Raw genomic sequence first — 20,527 nt, forward strand, 5'->3', positions numbered from 1 at the left:
CTTCATTTGCCCAAACAAACTTTACCACATTTCTCAAATTGGAGAAAAATATTTCTCATTTCTCCGCAATATCCACTTCTTTATCAACTTATTTAATAATGGCTGTAACCAGAGCAATATCTACAGAAAGATCTGGACATGAGAGCAATGAACCATTGCAGCCAACTCATCGGCACATTCATTTCCTGTTACTCCTAAATATGTTGGAATCCATTGCAACATATTATTTCAGCCAGATTCCAAGATTAGGAGAGGAAGTAGATTGCATAAGTTTTCTAAAGAAATATCAATTAGGCCGTGTTGTGAGTGACAAAGTAACTTGTCAGCGTGATAGAAACAATAGCAATATTCAAATCTCTCCAATGAATCACTTATTCTAAAGACATTCCAGCCGCTGTGCAAATTAAATACAGGATTTTGTTTTCATTGCGTAAATAAATATAAAATTAAAAAAACTGTGTAAAGGGAGAATCTGACCAGAAAAATCGATCTCTCAAAAACCGCATAAATTTTTCCTTTTATGAAAATTTCCTAAAGGGTATTTTTTTTCTGAATCAATTAAATTACAAAATCACCAGAACAACATAAAAGTGCTAGCAACTAACTGATAGTAATTTGAACGTCTTTATAGTTGTTAAAGTGTGAGTTGTGAATGTACCAAATATTATTTAAATTACAATATGCCCAAATAAAACTTTCTTACCTATATTACCTATACACATGCTGCATGTAATCGCATAGATTTTTTTTTTAAATTATTTATTTATCGTCTCCGTATTACTTACGGCCAAATGTTCCTTAAGTTTAAAAGAAAATGCCTACCCATTCATTTAGCATGTGAAAGGTTTGCTTCACTTTTATTCATGCAAGGCTATTTTATTTTTTACAATGGAATTCAATCATTGACGAACAATAAGACAAACTTGAATTGCATGCTCGAAGCAGTAACTCTTTTTGGCAGGACTATTGCCGAGCAAGTTCTTTTTAAACAAGTCATTATAACTACCATTCTTTATTCTCTTCACAAAAAAAGTAATAAATAGAAAAATAGATGACAATAGTATATTTAGATCTTATTTTAAAAATAAAATAACCAAGAGTGATAAAATTTGTTTATGTTCAATTTTGTAACTAATGTAATTTATGAAGTTTGTATTTTTTAAATAAGTTAGTAGATTAAAGTACCAGTTCTGGTATTTTTAATAAAATTTATAGTTTTATTCAACAAAAAAAGAAACTTACTTTCTGCAGGTTGTTGAGCAGCTGCCGACATTACTTGGGTGGATATTACAGACTCACTGGATGAAATTACGGTTGTTTTAGTTACCACGGATGATTCAGTTTTTACAGTTTCATTCCTCAAAACTTCTGTTCGTTCTTCTGAATTCATCACATTACTAAAACATTATGAAACAGTTAAAACAATATCACAGTTCATTGATTTCCTTAATAGCTAACTATAGATGCGTAAATTCCACATTCTTTAAGTTCTCCTATGGCACTTCAGAGGGGTTACTGAAGATCTCAGCCCCGAAAAATAGAGGTAGTAATGATGCTCAAATTTTACTTGCGTTCACATCTATCTTCACTTCCATCAAGAAGGTTTCTTCCAAATCTGTCCGCACGAACGTACAATGAAAATGATACTTGATATAATTACCTATGTTAGGTAAAATAAAATATTATATTGTAAGAAGTAGAATTTTTATTGATAATTTTATTTTTTTTCAAATATTTTCCCCCCAAAAAATTGTTGTTCAGAATTCCCTGGAAACTGCATCCCTATCAATTAAAGTATCACCATTCTCCTGCCTACCCAAACAATAATTTTATTAATTTAATTGAAACTTGTTCCAGAACACTTCCTGGGGGGAATGACGTCGTAGCGATTTCTATATCACTTAGTTATAAAAAAGCATTAAGTGTAGTAAAAGAAGTACCGCTAAAGTTCAATGAAGTTTAACTTCAGCTTTCTGTTGTTAACTCATAATAGATAGAGATAGAATATTTGAATGCAGACAAATACACAAATTTAATAAACCAACTATTAGACAAGAAATAATATGAGCAATCTTATGACGGAAAAAATCTGAACCAATCAATTAAGTTTTAAATTTAAAATTATTTGTTGTGAACTAATTTTCGATACAACCGCTTAATAAAGAAAAATGGATGCTCTTACACTGCTTTAATATGAAGTAATTGTAAAAATTACCAATTAAAAAAAAATAGTAATTATGTCAACAGCAGTTTTGAAACATTCTAGTTTCACTCAACGCATTAGTAGATGTTTTTTTAAATTGGTAAGCTGCATAAAATAAAATGACTGATTCAATATTTGAAAGAAAATAATACTAACTTTGTTAAATGATCCTTCACTGAATCGATGGTAATATCTCCAGCGCTAGACATTGTCAAGTCATGAGCACTATCCGAAACTCCATTTTCTTTAATTTCTGATTTGTTCGCTTCGACTCCTTCTGCTTTAGATTCGTCTCTTTTATCTCCTGCAAAAAATAATTTGTAAACTATGTTATTAAACATAACTTTTCTTAAGTTAAAATTTTCGATAGGGAAAAAATCACTTAGTAGTGGGTGATTAAATCATTTGTCTACCAGTTCTAACTTACTTTACGTGCCATTTGTGTGTTGCTCAATTATCACCCCTTGTTAAGTAGTATACTTGAACAACCTTATAAGTCGTACTACCAATATGCAAATTTTCAATTTGAAATAGTGCTTGTTCTTTGATTTCCATATCCTATATAGCATCAATACCCGGAGCTACATAACTATCTCAATATTTATCCACATAATTATAATCGTTTTATCGATAAAATTGTGATATCCTTAATCACGAAATTTGACTAAATGTACGAAATACGTTGTGACGACCTTTGATGTTTGATAAACATCTATTCAAGAGATCAACTGCTTGTTTGCATAGTGACAACCAGTGTCACTTTTAGTATTGGTTACACTGATATTGGAAAGTTAGTCTCAGAACCGATGATAGATCCAGGATACGCATCTACTTCGGTGTCTCCGACGAACATGCCTCCTCTACCCAAAAAATGTGTGTTATCTTTGCTCAAATTTGATATTCGATATAATTAGTTGTCAAAGCACAACTTTAATCATCAAAAACAGTGATAAGTACTTCTTTACTTATCAAGGAAAATTCGAAGGGCATTTCTCAAGGAGGCTGAGTGGTTAGAAAGAGCCCTCTGAGTCTTATAAAATTTATAAAAATTAACTTAATCTAACCAAAACGCGAAGAAAATAGCTGACTGTTTTAACCAATTGGCACTGAATAGATTTTTCAGTATTTTCCCTGCTATTTTCGAATAAAGTTGCAGTAATTTACTTCAAACTTGGCAGAAATGTAATGCACAGAAGAAAGCCCATCACTTTTATTTGTAACATTTCCCAATTAATTTCATTCAAGAATGAGTGAATTAATTTATGGACTTCTACAAAACTAAAATTTACCTCTCTGACTATGTTCAGAAGAAGAAGATGAGGATGAACTATCAGAAGATGCAATACTGTCAGTATCAGTGGATTTATTACTGTCATTGTCTTCTGTAAGAGGTCTTACACCTGGTGGCAGGTCAACCCGACATCTTGTTTCAGTTACCCTTGTCGTAGACATGCTTACCCGTTGTAGTTCCGAGCTAGAATGTAAGTACAAAGCCTCTCCACGTTCAGTAAAGCACAGACTAAATATTCCGCTGAAAAAAGAAAATCTAAATGAACTCTTTCATCAAAAAAAGAAGAAACTTTTGATAAAAAATAGTCTTTTAATAATATATTACATACTATAAATAACAATTATAAATTCTATAGTATTTACTGCTTGGTTATTATTCAGAGAAATGTAAAGATCCTATGGGAATCATATCCTAAACTAGGACTGCACATTGATAGCCTTAATAATTTTCAAACTATAGGAGTAATTGGAACAGCCAATTACTAAGGCTTTGAACTAGGAAGCAAATCAAACTTGAAAGTTTGATGTTGACATCTTGGATTCAATCCTTTTAAAAAGAAACGTTTATTTCGTTCAAGAAAATTTTATCCACTTATCTCTAATTTTTCTCTGCCTAAACTACTTTTTTCTAGTCATCTATTTGATTTTTCTTATAATTCATTTGCTTCTTTCTTAAGGTCCCTTTAAAGAGAAAGAATTGCAACTGAGCAAATTTTTTGAGTTTTACAGAAACTTTACCGTATTATGTTTCTCTGGTGACGAAATATGGTTTTCATAAATTCGATATAAGTATTCGAAAACGGTTTACTCAAAAACGAATAATGCAGAAAGTTCAAATTTAATGATTCCTTTTGGAGCTAAAAGCATAAGCGCTAAAAAGGTTTCAGAAAATACAGTTAACTGAAAGTAATATTTTACTAAATGTAAGTTTTTAAAGCTTTCCTAGAAAATATCTAAAGAATTCCTTTAAAATATATTTTATTAAACTAGATTTCATAGATTACGTTTAAGTATATTTATGTTTCTATCATTCACAGTCATTTTTCACAAAAAAATAAATATAATAATAATTTTAGAGGCTTATGTAGGGCAGGTAACGTAAGGGTTCAAATGCTCTTTCATTCAAATAGTAATTCTGGACCAACAGAAACTTCGTTGTTACTTGTGAGAACAACTGTGCCCTTAAAGCACAAAATTAAAAAAATAAAATCGAAACGTGGGATTTTGTTGAAAGTGACACCAAATTGTGGGTACCACGAGGCCATGCAGATCAACCCTGACATGGTTCAATTGCGTAAAAGCATGTTTTTTTTATGGTTGAAGATGTTTTATATTTATAAGCAGGTTTGATTAGGTGCCAGAGTTGTTGACTCAATTCACGTAGATAAACACGAAAAAGTTTACTTACTTAATATCTTCTTTTCTTATAACCGCAGCATTCACCTGCCTTCTTAGTTCAGGTAAGCTTAATACTATTACATCTCCCAAATTAGTGAGGCAAAGTAGGCAAGTTTCTACATGCGTAGTTGTGGTATTGCCAATAGCCTTAAATATGGCTAGTACAGTTCTTCTTACACGAGCCCCTTCCATTGCTGTAAGTTTCATTTTACATACTGGTTTCAACTGAGGAACTGTAAATATCTATAAAAATTTAAAAAAAATTATCAAAATTCTTTAATGACATTTGTTTTACATCATGTAATTGGTACACAAATTCAACATTTTATATTATCTCACTGAGAATTCACTTAATTTTTGAAAGAACTCTTTTTACTTAATAAGAATAAAGCAAATTATGTATTCAAAAGCAACGAAGCAGCAGCCGTTTTTAGTTTTACAAATTGCCATCACAAATGACTTACTTTTATTTGTTCTTCGCTGCATATAAGTACTCTGTGCGGCGGTGGATGTTCAAAATGTCGACTAGTGTCTACTGAATTACAATGACCATCCATTAATGAAATACCAATTACAGGTGCTCTATGTTTCAATTGAATTTCTTTTCCTAAAATTCAATTTGAATTTTTTAACTAAACTAGAAGAAAAAAACTTATAATATTTTGCTCAGAAAAGGACACAAAATAACGATGAAACTAACCTAGAAGACAAGATACGGATTCTTCCTTTCTTTTACTACCTCCAGGTATGGCAAGGGTAAATATGTACACCGTACCATTGTTGGTACCAACCCAAAGCGTTGGTGTCATATTTTGTACTGAAACATTAAAAATGATTAACTCGTGAATACTTCGCTAAGTGCCTGCGCTTCTACAATATCTGTCTGTATCGGTGTGAATGTTAACATTTCTACGTGTGTTATTTGGACAGAATGCCCCCAAAAAGATCCGAGTATGTATAGTGAGAAAGAAGAAAATATTAGAATAAAGTTGCGGTTTAATTCTAAGTCCTGCTTAACTTACTGCTCTGATATTTAAAAACCACTGATTGACATAGTTCATATTTTTATAGTACAATAACTGGACAATTGGTAAATTGGAACATTTTGCATCCCTTGCATGTGAGATGGCCACACATTTTTATTCTAAATATTTAAACATAGACGTTGCAAAAGAGATCCGATTAAATTTATTACTATCTGAGCAGCTTTCTTTTCTGGTGTTTTCGTCGATATTTCATCAATGTACAAGTTCCTAAGAAGTTAATGCAAATATTAAACTTTATGTTTAATTTTGCCACCAAATATTAATTTTAATACGATTATTTTATACAATTGCAAAGATTTTGAGAACTCCATGTAGCTCTGAGATTTTATTTCGTTAACCTATTCGCATAATCTACTTAACAAACTACTCCCCTTTTCCTTTGAACATAAATTTGAGTAAACGAGTATTTTACCATTTCATAGTGTAATTTCTTTTATCTAAAAAAAAATATTACTCACTACTAATAATGTAAGTTCTAGCAAAAGTGAGGCACCTGACCATGGAACCAAGAGCATCGTCAACTGGTCTCGCTTCTATTGCTCTTTCTACAGGTTTAGTCTCTACATCCGCCCTGGGAACATTCAAAGTACTTATTACAACTGTGATAATATTAAGATTTTTTAATGAACAATTTTAAGCAGATTACATTAATAAAATTAAATATTACTTTCAGAAAAAAAAAATCGCTTGAAAGATTTGCATGAAATCAAATTATTGATCTAAATACCCTGGGGATGTGGGCTGAGGAGGTGGTGAACTCGTGGCAGCTGTAGTTGTAGCACCTCTCTTATCACCTGCTGCCGCCCTTTGTGATCTTCCTTTTCTTAAACGCCTGAAGGATTCTCTCAAGGATTTCTTAAATGATTTCCTTCTAGATATGGGTCCTTCTCCAGCTCCTGACATGTCTATAGTATACAATTTAAAAAGCAATATTATTAAGGAAAGCTTTTAATTATAAATAACAAATGAGATTGCGCTGTTCGACGGAGTCACAGAAACCTCCGTCCTATCAATAGAAAACTCACTACTACTATCATCCGCTCAAATTTTCTTACTCTCACTGACAAATATTTAAAAAAAAAAAAAATCATATTAACCAAGAGGATTGAGGGTGCATTTGACTATAACAGGCTCAGCTTTTATAAAATCGTAGACTGCGACACCATGGGCTGTTCCAACTCCAATTAAACCCCAACCTGAATGCACAGCTAAGGCTGTAACTGCTGCTGGAGGGTGCAATTGCAACAAAGATGTTATTACGAATCCACAACCTCCAATTTGATCTAAGCTGCGAGTCCCCAATGCGCCATGACCTTTCCAAACGAATCCATCTCTTGAGCTTACTATATTCATTGTAACTATCTGAAAGCAAGGGTGAATTATTATTTAATTAACAATAGTAACGATTCACTCATCTATGTCAAAACATAAATACTTTTGTAATAAAGCAGGTTTAAAGATTTTAATTTCCCCAGTTTTTTCGAAAATATTATTAAGTAAAAAAGCCAACTATGAGAGCCACAGGGTTATTAATGCAGTATTTAAGTAGATCCTAAATGGTGTCGTTTAAATTTTGTTCATTTTCAATGAAAAAGAGTTCAACTGAGTTGAGAAAAATTCGTGTATATTCATAATTTTTTTTAATTGTGCTGCTGGTGTTTGTAAAGAATAGTTGAATTACCTTTTTAACGCATTATTTTTAATTACATAAATAACTGAAAATAAGTATGTTTTTGAAATTGGATGCAAAAGAATATTCAACACCGGTACACCAAAATAAAATCTACCTTAGGTTCAGATTGAGCTTCATCAGATAATTTGGCAATTATTATATGCCCGGCTGTACCAGCTACAACAAGTGTTCCTGTTTCTGGGCATAACGTTACTTTCTTTACAGCAAGACGTGGATCATCAGAATACGGATCAAAGGTGCCTACCTAAAAAAACAAAAAATAAAAAGTAATATATGTTATCAGATATTTACGTACTAACCAACTAGTTTTTAACTTTTAAAGTGCTACTTACTTTTTTAAAAGGAGGCCATTCATCTAGGTCATCGTTATGATCAGGATTTGCTACATCATCATCATCTACACAGAGGATGCTGGTGGAAGAGAATTTAAATAAAGGAGTCATCGCAATATCACCTACATCCCACAATCTGACACTACCGTCCTCGTGGCCAGTAACCAGCAGTTCTCTTCGCTTCGCAGCACTCTCACTATCAAATAAACGACCACCGTCCACAGGCCACATCTGCAATGATGGGAAACTATGTAATTCAGAATATTTTTTATAAATAAATATTAAGGTTTTTAATATCCAGAAGGTATATGTATATAAACATCACTAAATATAATTTAAGTTACAAAATTTTTATTAGTATCTATAAATCTTAGAAATAATTTCCTTACAGCAGAAGAATACACTCCAGCAACTTGCGCTCTTCCTGCAGCAACAATATTGTCCCATGTAGATTGTGGCACATCGGATACGTAGGTTGAACAAGTTACAGCAGAAGCATGAAGTGACACAAGGTAAGGTAAAGGTAACATTGGCCAATCAGTTGCATTCAATTGTAGGGCTACCAATTCTTCTTCGGCTAATACGACCAGTATACCTGAATAAAACCATCTGGTAAGAACAGTTACACGATTTTCTCTTACAAGAAACAACTTTCTTAAATTATTCATATTCTCCAAATTTCGAATATTTAAAAATATGAAGCCACTTTTGAGGAATGCACGTGGTGAGAATTTAATCTTAAAATCAGATTTCATGAAAATGATCACAAATGAAAAGGATAGTAGCTACTTATCTGAATGGTGCTTTATAGTCTAAAATACCTTCTCGTACGAAAAGTAACTTTTTACGTACAAAATATCCAAAATATTAATTTTAATGAATAGTTTGTATATTAAATTGCAGTTATTCTCGAGAAAACTGAAAAAAAAAACTTCTAGAAGTTCGCATGGGTTACAAACTCGAAATTTAACGACTTGTCTTGACGCCTCCCCTAGTGGCACGTGTCGAAACAGCAACTTTAAACTTGTTGCTACTTTCCGTTTTTGAATTTAATTTGTTTTCAGATCAAAAATGTATTTCCTCTTAAAATTGAAAATTGAAAATCTGTCTGAATAAAATCAATTACCTACAATTTTTAAATAAAAAATTGTGATCACTGCAAACAAAACAAACTATTTACTTGGTTCAAGCAATATTAACCAGTTAAATATCACTTCTAATATTGCTCAAGTATTAGCTGGAATGCATTGAACAAAAATATTTATTGGAAGTAAAATTTTGCTATCTTTAAAGAGTGAACTTTCATTTATTAATTCAATTAATAGTCGTTAAATTTAAACGAAATAAGCTCCTTTAACATCTTTCCCAACAAGCTGGTTTTTTCAACCCCTCAGATTATGCGTAGGTATAATACGAACTGTTACAAGTTTAATTTAGAAAAATAAAAGTTTCAAATCATTAAAGTTGATGCTCCTTTACTGAGGTGAGTTGTACATGGACTTATTATCAAAATGCTAATATACATATAATTCAATAGCCCAGAATGTCATTGTATATGAGAAGGCTGATAAGTAAAATTAAATAAACAAAAATTAAAACAAAGTAATACAATTTATGAGAGATCTTACTGTCATCGCTTGAAGGTGCAATGAAGAAATCAATAACTTTTGAAGTAAAGTCAAAAACGACATGCCTATCTCCATCCAGTACTGAAATAGTATTTCTATCGCTGTAAGAAGCTCTTTGCATGCCACCACTGAATAAAATTGTTCCATCACTAAAAGTAGAAAATATAATTTGAATTAATATTAAAATTATGTACTAAAAGAAATTTATTTATACCAAGCATGAGTTTTTATCGCAAATTTTTAATCATCCTTTCAGCTCGCTTGTCTCTTTTAACTATTATTGCAATCGAGCCAGACAATGGATCAGTAAAGGTGGTAGTTAACTTGATTTAATAAGTGACTGCTAGCAACGTATTACAACCACAAGAAAGTCTTTTGCGGTTTGTAAAAAATTAAACTAACTCAAAATAGTTATCTGTGTGCCATCTAGAACTAATTCTGGAGAGATATAACGTACTATCTTTTATAACAAAATATTAAGAGACAAAAATACCTTGTAGCAATTATCTTCGTGATAGGTTTGCAGGGAAATGGACCATATACAGTGTTAGGTTCATCGTGTTCACCAGTTACCACTGACCACTCTGCGTAACTTCCGTCATTATGAGATGATACAAATGTTCTGGCATCTTTCCAACACAAACTTTCTACTCCTTGAGTACTTATGTAAGTCTGGATAAAAAATAAATAAATGTTACAGAAGCTTAATCGAAAATATTTTCTTTATATAAAGGAAATTTTCAAATTAATCAAATAATAAACGTACCTGTTTTGCTGCCGGAGTTTTCATATCCCACAAAACCATCAATCCTCTATTATAGCCAATAAGAAGATTATCAGGATTATCTGGCTGTATAGCCATAGATTCAACCGCCCCTGGGTTTATTTTATAATCTTCTGGCACACTAAAAAATTTGGGGATAGGTTTAAAAAGAAGTATGTACTCTTGAGCAATGAAAGTGGCCTAATTTATTATAACACTAAACAGCAACGTCTGGCAACGAGTGTTTTTAGTTTAAAAATTATTTAATTTTTCGCTTAGTTTTTTATGGTAAGATTCTTTCAAAGAATAGGTCCCATCCCGCGGGTACGATTCCCTTGCCTTTTACTGTTGTTGCAGCCTCTTCAATTGGTACAAACTTTTCTTTTAGCCAAAGATTACTTTAGAACTGACAATGTCACTAGAAGTCATACTTAAAATCTCTTTCTGGGCAATTAGTTTGTCCTAATTTTCTATGATCCAAAAGACAAATAGCGATCGACAGTTACTGTTTAACTATTTGCAAAAAAAGAAAAAAAAAATCCATCCGTATTTGTTTGTTTTTAGATGTAAAGTAGTTTTCAAACTCATATCCACAATCAGCGTAATTGAATTGGATTTTATTTATAACGGTTGAATCTCATCATCATCTATCTCACATTCCTTTAATCACCGATCATCAAAAATGTAAAGGAACCTTACAAACAATCATAACCTTTGGATGAACTTTTTTTTTAACAATAAACCGTCAACAAAAAAAAATAAAATAAAAAATAAATATGTCGGCTTAATATTCCAGTTGATTTATTTTAACGAAATACACACGATGATATTGATGTAGATTATTAAGATAGCTGTACTGAAATAACAAAGCAAAATGTCATATATAGCAAACTTCACCTTATCCTAGTAATGTATCATTGAATTTATGAAGCATGTTTACATGATTCTAGTAAATAAAGACTATATTATTCATTTTTAGATGTCTAAAATTGTGACCGCAAACACGAAAATGCTGAAGAAAAATATGTAATAAACAATTCTACTCCACTTACTTTTGCATCACAACATCTTGATATATAATTGTTTGGGCCATTTCAAATGTAGTTAAATTAAGTAGATAAACATTTCCTCCTTCTGTACCCAACAGCAAATGTTCAAGAGAGCCTTCCAAGCAGAGCGCTGACACCTTCTTCAGCCTTCATATTGGCGTAAGAAAAAAATAAATATTAATAAAAAATTAACGGTTAACCATTTGTTTAGATTACAAAAAAAAACAATTACTAACTTTCCTTCAACGGCGTGAGTCTTTACTTCCTCCAAAGCGTTTCCATTGATCTCCCATAAATGTAAAGAGTTATCTTCACATAAAGAAACTACACGTCCCTGTTTAAAACAAACATTGTGATAAATGTAGAGACACTAAGCAAAAACAAAGCTGCTTTTAAACCAGAAACAAAAGACCCTAAATTAACTTCAGCTATATTTGTGCGAGATAATGGAACCACGTGATCCAATTGTAACTTAGCTGTATGTTTTTCCTCTTTTGCCCTGCATTCTTATCCTACATCTTAACCTATCTTGTAATCCTCACTTGTTATGAAGGTTACAATGTTTTGTACATTGATACTTTGTATATTTATTTTTTAAACATATTTATTGTAATAAAGATTTATTCTATTCTATTCCAATTGTAACTACACTCTCGGATCCTGTTCATTGAAGATTTATAAATATATATTTCTTACCTGATTTGGTATGAAGATAAGTTTGATAACAGCAACATCACTGCTAGTATGATGCCCATAAAATTCCACACCTGGCTGACCCAGACTGATCGGCAGCAAAATTATTGTCAAGAAAAATAATAATCCAAAATGTTTCTCTCTAAATATTGTATCATTACAAACACATAACATATCAATGGCAAGTTAGCGTTGCTTCCCCGAGTGATGTGAAATGAATTAACTAAATGTAATGTGAATTTGAAAAATAAATTAATGTTTAATAAGAGCTTTCTTTTATTTACTATATGAATTTTCCGATTTTAATTTTTCACTATCCGGAAAAGGAAAGCAATATTGCCATATTTTCGCTGTAAATTTTTTTTTTTCTGCACATAGCTATTTTTCTGTCAGGTTTATGAATTAAAGGCAACAAATTTCTCCGAGTTACAAATTTGGACATATAGATCTTACTGAATACATACTTGAATAGCTAAAGTTCTTTGATAATTATTGCATCAAAGCTACTCTCACTGAGAAGAAGTAATTAGTATCTTTTCCAAACACAAAATAGCATACGTCTAGGGGGAATCTAGAGGCATTTTGAAGAACTTCACATTACCACTCCAAGATTGATTGAGCAAGCGGTGTGGGAGATGGAAACATACTTAAATGTCAAATTCTCTACACCAAATTGATTGACTGACGTCTGGGATAGTGGATAAAAGGAAGAAATCGAAAAAGTTCGAAATGAAAACTAAAAACTTGAGCATAAATCGGTTTTACGAGAATAAAAATCGGCGAAACAATTAACGTTTGTAAAACATTACACTGAATCGATACAGAAGACCTATCCCACACAGCACAATTTATGTATGCGTTTGTAGGTAATGTATATTCAAAGTTTGATGAAAATCTAAAAAAAATAAATTAACAATCCTTTTGTGCAAAGACGTACTTTTAGGTTTAGGAATTTTCTTCAAACTCTTGGGAGTTGTTTTCATAAATCTATTCAAAAATGTTGCCAATTTCTGACTTCTGGTCAGATTGATTTTTTTTATTTTCAACTTGAAATTTTGGTACTACCTTTTAAAGATGGCAAGAAAGTGGAAAATATTTCGAATAATAGATATAGATCTACTCAGATGCAACCAGTAAGCCAAGTTTAGAGAAAAAAGAAATCGAAGGGAACCATTTTCGAAAAGATCTTCCAAAACTGGAAAATTGTTTTATTAAAAGGAAGATCCTGTTGAACTAATGTGATCAAAACCTTGTAATGTTCTCTTTTAGCACCTAAAAAGATTAAAAAAAAGATTTAACGTGCGGGACGGGACCAATACCCCACGGCACCGCAGCCAAAAGAGGTTTAGCACCTAACTAAAATATCAAATTTGAACTTTCTACGATCCTTCGTTTTGAGTTTTGTGAACACAAACACACACACAAAATAAAGAGAGTTTTCATTTTTTTAGAATCAGAAAATTTCCTCTGAATTTTTATAGCAATAAAAAATTCATAACATATTGTTAACTTAAAAAGCTGAGTGCCTCTTTAAATACTAAAAATATCAATTTTATCTCAAGGCAATCTGTGTACTTTAAATAAGATTATTTAAGACTAATTGTATGAATTATCAATGATAGGAAGGATTTTTTTTTTTTTTTAAGAATTTTCCATAATTTATCAATAATTTAAATTGTTTTAAATTAAAAACTATTTACTACTAAGTATATTTAAAGTATAGTTTTAGAAGTTACTGTGTTAGTATATAACATTTTAATGATAAAAATTATTTTAGAAATTCTATGGAAAGTAGGAGTTCAATTTAAGTTAGACTGCCGTACAGCATTCATATGAGGGTACGCTCCTGAAATTGAAGGCATTATCTTCTAACTAAAAACTAAATCTTCAGTGAATAATACTCTTGCAAGCATTTTTCAGAATTTATAAATTTTAATTATATTAACTACAGAAAGTTTTTCATTCCCTTTCTACATATGAATTACAAAATCATATCCAGGTGTGCAGATTTGAATAAAGTGCCCAAGATACAATGTAGCCTAGCTGTCTTCTGAAGATTAGGGGAACGATTTCAGTGATAGTTATTGACCCTTCAAATCCCTTGGAGGAATTTTACTGTTACAATATATAAAAAAGAAACTTTTTACTTTGTAGCTGTAAGCCTGATATATTTTTTTAAAATCCATTTCACAGTAGTAGGAAGTCACTTTCCACCAGTCGCTACTTAATGATTCTAACAGTCCTGCCTAATTAAAAACTCAAAGTAGCAAGTGGAATTACAGAAATATCTTTACAAATTATGAATTACATATTACAGTTAATTTGCGCTAAAATGTTTATTTGTAACAAGCCACAACTATTAACCTTGTAATTAATTATAAACCAAACATTCGTAAATAACTCTTAATCGAAAATGTACGATATACTTTTAATTTTTAATTTTAATTTTGAATGTCCAACCAACACCAATGATTGTCAGGTTTAAATTGGCGCTAATTAGTATTATGCTGATAGTCTTTTATTTGTTTAATATTGTATACATTAATATTTTCCTGCTACTTTTCCTTTAACAGTACTCCAAAAAGTATCAGGAAAACTTTTCAAATTTTCATCTAATGATAATTCTGAAAATTATTTATATTATGACTTTATATAGCACTTAATTAAAGTATGAATGGTGATAAAAAAGGCAAATATAGATTTAGTTTTAGATAGATTGCAGTTACAAAAACCGATTATGCAACAACTAAACAGGATCGAAAAATAAATGTTCATTAAAATCAAATGATGGACGTGAATACAAAATTTTAAACGACTGGAGTTTTCTGCAAAAATTCCAAGAAAATTCCGAAAGTCAAATATTAGGTCAGGATTAGATCAGGAGACCAGGATTGCATCAGCCTATAGCCTAACAAGCTAATCAGTAGTGGAATTAAAGCTCGTATGAAATATTAGTAATTTTAATAAAGAACAAAGATAAAATAAAAACAATATTTGCTGGTTCACCAAGAAGTTAATTTTTGTGCGCTAAATCAATATTAAGACTTCATAATACTGAAAAACTATAACATTTACGAACAAATAATTACGAACTTAAGTATTTATTGGATTGACTGTTCCGTGTTTTATAAAAATTTATTTAAAAAAAATTAAAAAAACACGCCTCACTCATCATATGAATCAGCCAACCAACGTCAATGCTAGAGTTGAGATAAGATAGTAGTTATTAATAATAATATTACTGTAGATATTTAAGCGAACAAAAAGGTCTGAGATTTCCCAATTAATCGTAAACTGAAAATGGTAAACCAATCAATCAAGTACCCAAAAATTAATACAGCCAATATTTTTGCTTTAAAAAAAATCTGAGGATTGTTTACAGAATTTTTCATTGATTTATATATATTTCTATGAATAGATTTAATAATTTACTAAAATTTACTATTATTAATGCGCTTACTTTTCCGGATTGAATATTATCAGTTTTATATAATGTATGTATCGGGAATAATTGTTTACAGTATTTTTTTTTTTTTTTAATGTTTAAGGCGCGTCAACATCTAAGGTTATTGGCGCCTGGAGATAGGCTTTTCTTATTCTTAGGGACGAATTACTTATCCCGGATGTATATATATTTCAATCCTGTATAGTTCTTAGAATAAGATGAATTTAATGAAAATAAATCAGCTTCAGAGTTTATAGAACTTTATAACAGAATAGCAAAGAAGTGCACATAGATATGTGGCTTTTATTCTAATGATAAAAAGTGTGACAATTCATAATAAAGTAAATTTTTCTTTGCACACTTGTACAGATTAGTACGCTGGGCAATTTAAAGCACCTCCAGCAAGTTATTAATTAAAACGCACTATATACACACACACACACACACATTGTGGTGCAAATAGAATATAAAAAGCTTTATTTGTAATTACTCCATTTTGTTGTTTTGTTTTCCTATTTGGCATGTTTATTCTTGAAGAACAATGCATATATCACTTTTTTTTTCTCTCTTTTTTTTAACATTTGTGTGTTTGAGTGCCTCGAGTAGTTTAGTTAGTTGAGTATTTTGTGTTTGTGTTGCTAGCTGATTCTGGGCGCATTAACAGCTGAGGTTATTAGCGCCCGGAGCTTTTTCCAGTGCACTGCCGGCCTCCGGACAGTGTTCTCTCGTTATAGACAACACTGTCCATCACCGGACAGTTAGCTGTAAGAAGCTCCTAGGAAGAGAAAATCTAAGGGTCAGCAGCTGGATTCGAACCTGGGATCTCCGTGTGGGAATCCAATACGCTAACCGCATAGCTAATCCCATCCATTTTACAGTATTATTATATATAATAGTTATTTTGATTATATGTATGTATCTAGAAAAAAATAAAACTTCTATAGGACTAAAAATCTGCCGGTATTTCAAGCTCAGCCTCCGTTTAATTCTGAATGGAAGTTTTAAATTCAGTCACAATAATCACTCATTAAGTTTTATTTACTCAAACATACATACATCTCAGTCTGTAAACAAGGACCGAGCCGCGAACTCTAGTGATGAATTTGGTTTCATTTTTGGAAAGAGAAGTATACTTGTACTCTACTTTTGGCTTACCATAATTAAAAGAAAAGACACTGTTTGCTAGCATGTCCTTGGATCTCAAATGCTTAAACATTTCTTACATGCAAGCAAAGTTTATCTCCAAATGACGTTAAATGAATGCATCTTCTTTTTTACGTGATCAGCTGACTGATTGGATTCCCGTTGGACTTCCTCACGGAGATCTCTGATTCCCAGGAACAACATACAACTAAGGCCTGAGATTGACAATGTTGTCTAAAATGAGAGGTAAAAATGCCTGAATTAAGCCATTACCTAATAGAACTATTTCATTCGATCCCTTTTCGAGATACATAAAATAAAATAATTCTGCCTAACTGTCTTTTCGCAAATTTAAAATTCCAACAATGTTCTTGTTCGCAGTGCAGTAAATTGTTCTAAAATGAATCTTAACATGTAAGCATAATATAGCACTTTCCTTAGAATTCAAACAATGAATACCGTGAAAACATTTACGTGATTGACCTTAATGCGTATTTGTAGCAAACTAATTTTTTTATAAAAAAATATATCCAAAGCCAATTTCGAGAAAAATTGAATAGTGGTTTGAGTAAAGGCGCACGCACTTCCAGGCGAATGATTTCAGCCAAAACCTAATATTACAAGGGGACACTCTATCAAAACAGTAAGACCAGTTAAATGCACTACTTTGCAAATACGTTTACAAGGTTTTTCTAATAAAAAGTTATTTTTACATATAGCAATTAGGACTATTCAATGACAAGAGATAAGATTTTATTATTTGATTTTTCAGTTTATTGTAGTAGTACGAGGAGATCAAGATTAGACTTTCTAAATTATGACTTACATATATTTAATAGAAATCATTTAAACCCTAAAATAAAATAACGCAATATTTCAATCACATATTGTTAAATTAATGAAGTTGCAAAACGAAATACTATGTATGAGTTTTCTGCTATTTTTAATAGTTTTGAGATCTTCTATTCCCACACACATACAACATAAATCTTGCGCTAAAACTAAAAAAGAAAAAAAAGGGGAAGTTATTGTTTACACAGTTACTTTCAATATAATGAACAACAATAACCGCATTAATATTTCACATTATCACAGTAATAACTCCCCCCTCCCCATGGAGCTTTTTACGACGGAAGGGGTAGAGTCCTGAACATGTATTTCATGAATTTTTAACAATGGACAAATAACTGTTTAAAAAAAAGGAAGTGAAAGAGTCATTAAAAGCATCAATAACAATGCAAGCCAAATACCTGTAACTAGTTCTTGAATCCCGAATATCAATTTGTATTTATCGACTTATATTAACTCATTATCTTATACTATAGATTTTCAACTGAAATTTATTTCAAGAATGCATATTTTCAAAATTTAATGAACTGAAGGATACATTTTGATTGCTCCTGAAGCAGTTCCAATCGCCATGAGTCTGAGAATGGGATCCCAAGCGAGGCATGTTGGCTTGTTTGGAAATCCATGCTGCACAGTCTACAGAAATGTAACATTTAAAAGTTTAATAAAAGATAGTACAAAAAAAATAAAGCAAATGCTAATGTTAGTAACTTTCAAAAAGAATTAACGGCTAAATTCAAGAAAATATGACAAAAAAAATACAATTGCCAAGCAATTCGCTGAAGAAGGCGATAGTTTGAAAAATGGTAAAATTTCCAATTACAATACCACGAAACTCTCTTATACTTAAGATTAATTTCGGTTCCACAATACCTTAATGTAAGCAATTAACTTTTTTAAAAGAAAAAAAAAGCATATTTCTAAAGTATCTGTTTTAATTAATGATAACCTGGTAAAATTTTGTTAAGACAGTTTAATGATGCCAATTAATTTAAAGAAGAGGTATAAACGATTTCTGCTAAGAAATTAGCCTATAACCAAAATCATTTAAAAAAACTATTCAAGTTACAATTATCTAATTATAATTACCCTAATTATATTTAAGTAGCCGGAGAAAGTACACAAAAATTACAAAATAGGAAATTTTTTCAATGAAGTTACAACTACTACATCTAAAGATAACAAATATACTAAACTTCACTATTTAGTTTGTGATAAGATTGCAGCGTTCCCTTTAAAAAAAAAAGTTATGCAAAAATCAAATAGTACTCATTAAAAAGCCCTGTTTTTCAGCAAGTTTTTAACCTTGTCCACCAAATCTTAAAAATTAGGAGTTTTTGTAAAATAACAAACATCTTAATTAAAAGTCCGGAACAATAAATACTGTATTGTGCAAGACTGTATTATGTTATCAGAAATACCAGTTCAACGGAATATAAACAAAACAATGTTCTTCCTGTTTTTTATTTCCAAACGGACAATTACAAAACAAATATTCTGCTTTTTTCCTACATCATTACTTACATCCGCCTACAATTTGTAATCACTTATTATTACATGGATAATTATGTTAAATATTTGTTTAACATCCATTTCATAGAAAAACAAACCAATAATGTAACTTTGATCGCTTCAGATATTTTATATTGTTTGAGGAACTGCTACTAGAAGTTTATTAGAAACCATAAGTTCAACACAATAACATTTATTCCTTACTGAAATCACTGACAGTTATCTTTAGAAATCAATAAAAAACCGAATATATTACAGTTAACATACAGAACCTTCAAATTGTTATTGCACTAATGGCATCTACAAAATAACATTTATATTAAAAAATATGCTGAATTCAAAGTAACTAAATCTAATGTTGCAATTTAGTAACGGAAACTCCAAATTGTTAAACGCAAACCAGATAAACCAAATAACATATAGGTTAAAAAAATATATGTTTAACCTTTTTTATGCATCAGGAAATGTAATTAGATTAAATTATCACTTACCTTTCTAAATGCAAAAAGTTCATTTTGAATCTTTTGCCTTTCAGCAGAGGGGTGTTGCCCTTTACCACGAATAAATTTCAACATATCTGCAATTAAGATCCTCAGGTTAGGTTACAGGGAGTTGTAAACATTCATACTTCTACTGGCAGCTGCTTTTGTAGGAGAGAATCCAAAGAAAAGTAAAGGTTTTTCAATAATATTTCATTTTTCTAACCGGTAGAATTTTAACTGAAGTAGTCAATCCGCAAGATAAAAGTGGAAACGCCTGCTGCTTACGTCAACGACACAGATGCTAGGTAAAATCACAACACAGTACTTTTAAAGAACATTAAATAACGTACAAAACAAAACTCAAAACACCACATGAAGATTAAATTTGTAAAACTGTAAACTCGAGTAAAGTCTGATTAGTTTATTATACTAAAAACAAAAAATACAATAACTAAAAAAACAAAATCTTCTAATAACTTCAACCCATAAAAGACGCCTATCCTACACTGCCTCTCACCAGTGCCATCAAACAAAACTAGTCTGCACTCCATCATGACCTTTACAGGTTAGCCAAATTACTACGTGGAAATAGAGGCTTAAGAATAAATACATTTTACATAGAAATATATATGTGACACTATGTAAGATTTTACGAAAAAAAACAAAAAAACATTTCATTTGAAATCCAATTCATATCCACCTTATTATTTTTTTAATTTAAAGTCTTTCATATCTAGCAGAACAATGGAAAGTGCTTACTACTACTACTGCCTAATACCGTTAATTTATTCATATCTATGTATTTCCTCGTATTAAGAAATTATTTTTAAATATTCGCTAAATATTTAATTTAAGAAAATATTTGACCATAAATTGAAGCATTTATTCTTTAATCATTTGCTACATGATGCATCAAATTGAATATACATACACTGGGCCAAAAAAGTCTGTGAACACTAACCTAAATTTTATTACTTTTATTATTATCTTATTAGAAACTT

The 20,527-nt window shown here is 30.9% G+C and overlaps 1 protein-coding gene across 3 annotated transcripts in view; it reads right to left on the reverse strand.

Moving 5' to 3' along the window:
- Positions 1 to 20,079, reverse strand: part of l(2)gl (LLGL domain-containing protein l(2)gl) — a 24,971-nt gene extending 4,892 nt beyond the window's left edge. The window contains exons 1-21 of one of the 3 annotated variants that reach the window (XM_074118028.1): positions 19,750 to 20,079; positions 19,536 to 19,621; positions 18,071 to 18,168; positions 12,099 to 12,183; positions 11,639 to 11,736; positions 11,406 to 11,549; positions 10,357 to 10,495; positions 10,084 to 10,262; positions 9,591 to 9,739; positions 8,352 to 8,557; positions 7,963 to 8,193; positions 7,725 to 7,874; positions 7,035 to 7,299; positions 6,665 to 6,842; positions 6,396 to 6,508; positions 5,592 to 5,708; positions 5,356 to 5,498; positions 4,902 to 5,134; positions 3,493 to 3,734; positions 2,360 to 2,507; positions 1,243 to 1,397 (exon numbers count right to left, since the gene is read on the reverse strand). In XM_074118028.1, the coding sequence (XP_073974129.1) occupies positions 1,243 to 1,397; positions 2,360 to 2,507; positions 3,493 to 3,734; positions 4,902 to 5,134; positions 5,356 to 5,498; positions 5,592 to 5,708; positions 6,396 to 6,508; positions 6,665 to 6,842; positions 7,035 to 7,299; positions 7,725 to 7,874; positions 7,963 to 8,193; positions 8,352 to 8,557; positions 9,591 to 9,739; positions 10,084 to 10,262; positions 10,357 to 10,495; positions 11,406 to 11,549; positions 11,639 to 11,736; positions 12,099 to 12,183; positions 18,071 to 18,168; positions 19,536 to 19,619 (3,157 nt within the window). In that variant the 5' untranslated portion in view covers positions 19,620 to 19,621; positions 19,750 to 20,079. Of the gene's footprint in view, positions 1 to 703; positions 724 to 1,242; positions 1,398 to 2,359; positions 2,508 to 3,492; positions 3,735 to 4,901; positions 5,135 to 5,355; positions 5,499 to 5,591; positions 5,709 to 6,395; positions 6,509 to 6,664; positions 6,843 to 7,034; positions 7,300 to 7,724; positions 7,875 to 7,962; positions 8,194 to 8,351; positions 8,558 to 9,590; positions 9,740 to 10,083; positions 10,263 to 10,356; positions 10,496 to 11,405; positions 11,550 to 11,638; positions 11,737 to 12,098; positions 12,184 to 18,070; positions 18,169 to 19,535 lie in introns of all 3 variants that reach the window. The other 2 variants (XM_074118029.1, XM_074118030.1) reach the window with 2 other exon arrangements.
- Positions 20,080 to 20,527: the final 448 nt, after the last annotated feature.

Source organism: Rhodnius prolixus, unplaced genomic scaffold (genome assembly GCF_049639745.1).
Source record: "Rhodnius prolixus isolate KJV_2025 unplaced genomic scaffold, Rpr scaffold_2, whole genome shotgun sequence".
Taxonomy (NCBI): domain Eukaryota; kingdom Metazoa; phylum Arthropoda; class Insecta; order Hemiptera; family Reduviidae; genus Rhodnius; species Rhodnius prolixus.